The 4,353-nt window shown below is 58.1% G+C and overlaps 1 protein-coding gene across 1 annotated transcript; it reads right to left on the minus strand.

The window, feature by feature from the left end:
• Window positions 1-201: 201 nt before the first annotated feature.
• On the minus strand, window positions 202-1,370 carry LOC309878010 (uncharacterized protein; the record flags this gene model as incomplete). The annotated part of the gene is made up of 2 exons (XM_082760073.1): window positions 202-791; window positions 1,133-1,370. The coding sequence occupies 2 exons, from the start codon at window positions 1,368-1,370 to the stop codon at window positions 202-204; spliced, it is 828 nt and encodes a 275-aa protein (XP_082616199.1).
• Window positions 1,371-4,353: the final 2,983 nt, after the last annotated feature.

A 4,353-nucleotide genomic window follows, 5' to 3' on the forward strand; every position in this document is an offset into this window, starting at 1 on the left:
GAGAAAGAGCGCTGCAAGAGCTCCAACAACGTGTGGGCTGCCCACAGACATGCGGGGGGGAGCCCGGACAGCCCCTCCGTGGGCAGGGGGGGCAGCTGCCACGGATCGGGGAGAAGGCGGACACCCCACAGACACGCCTGGGGCGTAAATACCATCGGTGCCGCCCCCGGCAACGGGAAGGGGGGGAGCCGGGCGGCGAGGCTATACGTCCCCATCCAGCAAGCTGAAGTGTTTGCCCGGGCTGGGGAGGCAGAGGTAAGGGATGGCGCTGCCCGGGTAGAACAGAGGGAAGGGGAGAGGCAGCAGGCAGCGGCTGAGCAGGGTGCTGTCCTTGTAAAGGGTCGGCAGGGACACAGCCGCGGAGGCAGCCAGGGGTGGCGGTTCCCCGGGATGATCTTCTTGCCCCGGCCCCGGAGCCTCGGGCTCGGCCGACATCTGTCTCTTGAGCTTGTTGCGCCGGTTCTGGAACCAGATCTTCACCTGGGTCTCGGTGAGGTGCAGCGCGGCCGCCAGCCCGGCCCGCTCAGCGCTGCTCAGGTAGCGCTTCACGTCGAAGGTGGACTCCAGCTGGAAGACCTGGCTCTTGGAGAAGATGGTCCTCGTCTTTTTCTTGCCTCCCACCGCCGGCGACCTGCCGCTCTCTCCGCCGCAACCCCTGGCATCCCTCGGCGACGGCTGCCGGGGGCCGCGCGGTCCCTCCACGGGGAGCGGCGACACCACGACGATGCCGTCGGTCCCCGGGCGGAGCCCAAGGCCTGGCCCCTCTGCCCGCAGCCGGCGAGGGTCGTTGCCTGCAACGGCAAAGCACAGCATCACGCTGCCTGCAACGGCAAAGCACAGCATCAGCCCCCCCCCAGCCCTCCGCGCCGCCCCCCCCCCCGGCCCCCGCCCCGCATGCATGCACAGCCTGGCTGCCCCTAGGGTCTGAGCACTGGGGAGAGAGGGCGAGCTCCTTCTCCTGCTGCAGCATCTAAAAGCTCTGTGTGTGTCTGTGTTTGTGTGTGTATGCGTGTCCGTGCCCGCGCCCCACCCGAGCCTCCGGGGCGCGGTCCCGGCCCGGCGGCGCTGGGACCCCCTGGACATCCCCCGACTGGCTGGGCTGAGGGTCGGGCTGACACCCGAGGTGCGACACGGGCGGCCGGCTGTGTACCCGAGTCGCTGGAGCCTTTATTCGGGTCTCGTTCCGCAGGCCCCTCTTCTTCTTCTTCCTCCTCATCATCCTCCTCCTCCTCCGGCAGCGCGCAGAGGGCTCTGCCCTGCTCCCGGGCAGGGCGGCGGGGGCCGAGCTGCAGGATGCTGTCGATGCTGAAAGCCGGCGGAGCGGCTGGGGCCGGTGGTAGGGCTCCGCGGCCGCCCCCGAGCTGCACCATGGCGAGCCGAGCCGAGCCGCGCTGAGCCGAGCCGAGCCGAGCCTCAGGACTGGCTGCGGAGGGAGGGAGCCGGGATAGAGGGAGGGATGGGGACGAGGGGGAGGAGAAGGAGGGGTCGGGGCGGCGGAGGGAGGGGATGGAGCTAGAGGGAGCCAAAGGACTGAGGAGGGAGTGGTGCAGGGGAGGGAGAGAGGAAGGCAAGAGGTAGAAGGAGAGAGAGAGAAGAAAAGAGAAAGGAGCAGGAGCTGGAAGGAAGCGAAGAGGATTTTTATTTTTTTATATATATTTTTTTTTGGGGGGTGGGGATGGGGGAAAGCACTCCAAAGTGCCTCTTTCTTTACTGTGGATGAGGTGTGCCCGAGGGGGTGTCCCTGCGCAGTGCAGGGTTGGCTGTCCCCCAGCTCCGGACTTTAGCTGCTGGAGGGACGGGGCAGAGTCAGGCCCACGGGAAAGGGCGATGGGGAGGTGGGATGGTAGGGCGGAGGGCTCTGGGGTGGAGAATAAAGAAAGGGATGGGGAGAAAGGGCTGGAAATAAGAGAGAGGAAATGGGTCTCTGGGAAGGCAGGATGGGGAAAGAAGGGGATCTAGAAAATGAAGGAGGGCAGAGAGGTGGAGAGGAAATATTGCACAGAGGACAAAAGAATGATAGGGGGTGAGTGATTGAAGGGGGTCATCACGAGGGAGGAGGCAGCAAGTGAGAACCTTTACTGAGGGGAGAGGGGAAAGAGATAAAGTCGAGAAAAAAAAAAAATTAAACGGAGATTTAAGAAGCAGAAGAGGGAGGAAGAGTAGAAAGGAGTAATGGACGGGGAAGGGAGCAATGGATGCGCAGGGGGAAATCACTGCAGCTTCTCGGGGTCCTAGAGGCGAAAGGGAGACCCTTTCCTTCCGAGGAGCCCCGTGTGAAGGTCATCCCGAAATCCGCCCCGCAGATTTGCACAGCTCTTCTGTAGTTTTCGAAAGCTAAAAATTGTGCTAGATCCTGCACCTTTTGGAGGCTGGAGAAAATGTGCTATTGGAGCAAGCACTCCCGATGCTGCTCGGGACTCGGGGAAGGATTTGTACGTTTGTGTGGTGTCTGGAGAACTTTTGCTCTCCACCACCTACCAACATCGCAATGTCTTAAAACTGGTTTACACAACCCAAGGGCCGCCATCAGCTAGCAGCTAGCTGCTGAGCACAGGGAACCCTTTCCTCCCCTAAGCCCCTTTGTAAAGCCCGGCGAATGTTTGTAACCGGCTTTTAGGAGGCCTTTTAGTCCGAGTCTCGATGTTTCCACCACGAAAAGTGCTGAGGGCAAGCGAGAAGCCCTTGAAAAAGAGTTGACAATAGAAGCGCTGACAGGCTCTTAAATATTGTGATGCAGAAGATTCCGTGAGCTAAAATCAGGACATCTTTTAAGGCTTTGGACTGTGTTAATCTTTAAAGCACTGGTTCTTGGGAGAGCGGGTTTCAGCTCTTTTTCATGAAATTTTGTTTCGCTTTATAAATGCACTCAGATTTTAATGCAGCCGTCTGCTGGAGAGCTGTATTTTTTTCCACCAGGCGAAAAAAAAATAAAACGTCCCGTCTTCCATTAACACGGTCATTGGCCAAACGCCCAAAGTCATTGTATTTGTCTTGCAATCTCCTGTACAAGCTGGCGGTTCTGGTGGGGCGAAACGTCCTGTTAAGGGAGAGCGACAGGGAGAGGGAAGGGAGGAGTGGTGCGAAATGGGAAGAAGCTGAGAAGATAAATTACATTATTCCGTGTCAGCTGGCACAACTCAGAGAGTGGAGCACTTGGATGCCAGATCGGGTCGGTCCGAGTCCCTGTGCTGCTGTCCCGGCCTCCTTTCCCTCTGTCTGGAAAGGGTCGAGGTAGCCACGTCCCAGGTGCTCACATCTGTCTTTGCTGCAAACTATTTCCCTCTTAGTCGCGAAAAAAAAAAAAAAAATCCACACAAAAGAACAAATGCATCGACTTCTCAATGTGTTTTCCTAAAAGACATTTTCTTGGAATAAAAAGGACAATTTGAAGAAGGCAGAAAATTAGAAGGAAATTGAAGAAAGAGACATAAGCTCCGTAAGCTTTGCCTACTCGTTTTATTACACTGCGGCCCCCTGCGCCCCCTACGAGCAGCTCAAGGCCAGCCCTGGCAGACACAGACCCAGTCCCAGTAGCACCCCGCCGGGAGAGGTCTGCCTCCTTTCCCAGCCCCATTTGGCCGCCCTACAGAAACGCTTTTTCCCTGGCAAGCTGTGCGCAGGGAGGGAATGCAGCGCAGCCCCGCAGCTCCCCAGGCTTTTTGGCAACTCATTGGTAACAAGAGGATGGGGGCGACCGCTGCCCCCCCGCAGCGGGTCCTACAAGCCAGATCCGTACCTCACGCCCTCTCTTAGAGTCTTCCTCATCTTCAGAGGAGAGTAAAGTGTGTGTTCCGCACGCCGACAGGTTGCAATCCTGCAGACCGTCAGGTGGTCTCCGGCGGAGGCTGGGGGGACACAGAGGCTGCTGCCTCGGGAAGGTCGGAGGAGCCGCCGCGGACCTGCTCGGGGCACCCGAAGGGGAAAAAAAGTGTCCCACGGGACGTCTGGGCGAGAGACCTTGCCAAAAGTCACAGACTTTTTTCCAAGTCATTGGCTCTTTGGTCGTGGGGAAAGCCTAGGGCAAAGGCTGGAGGTGTTTGGAGGGGAGATTTTGGCCAAGTCTCCGCTCCGCACCACGCAATTCCCTGCCTCAGCCACAAAAGGCCGACGGACAAGGCGCACAGCCACTCCGACAAACAAACAAACAAACAAACAAACAAACAAAAAGATTTTCCTACAATATATATATTTTTAGAGATTTTCCTACAGAGATTTTCTGCTAGCGATACTTTTAAATCCTGCTCTTCATCTGCGCTGTATCTCGGAGCGATCCTGTCGTCTGCGACATGTCGTGCCAGGGAGTCCGCTAACGGGCAGCGACAGGGCAGGAGAGCAGGTCTTTATCTTTGAATA

The sequence above is a fragment of the Aythya marila genome (genome assembly GCF_965140915.1).
Source record: "Aythya marila genome assembly, chromosome: 4".
Classification (NCBI taxonomy): Eukaryota; Metazoa; Chordata; class Aves; order Anseriformes; family Anatidae; genus Aythya; species Aythya marila.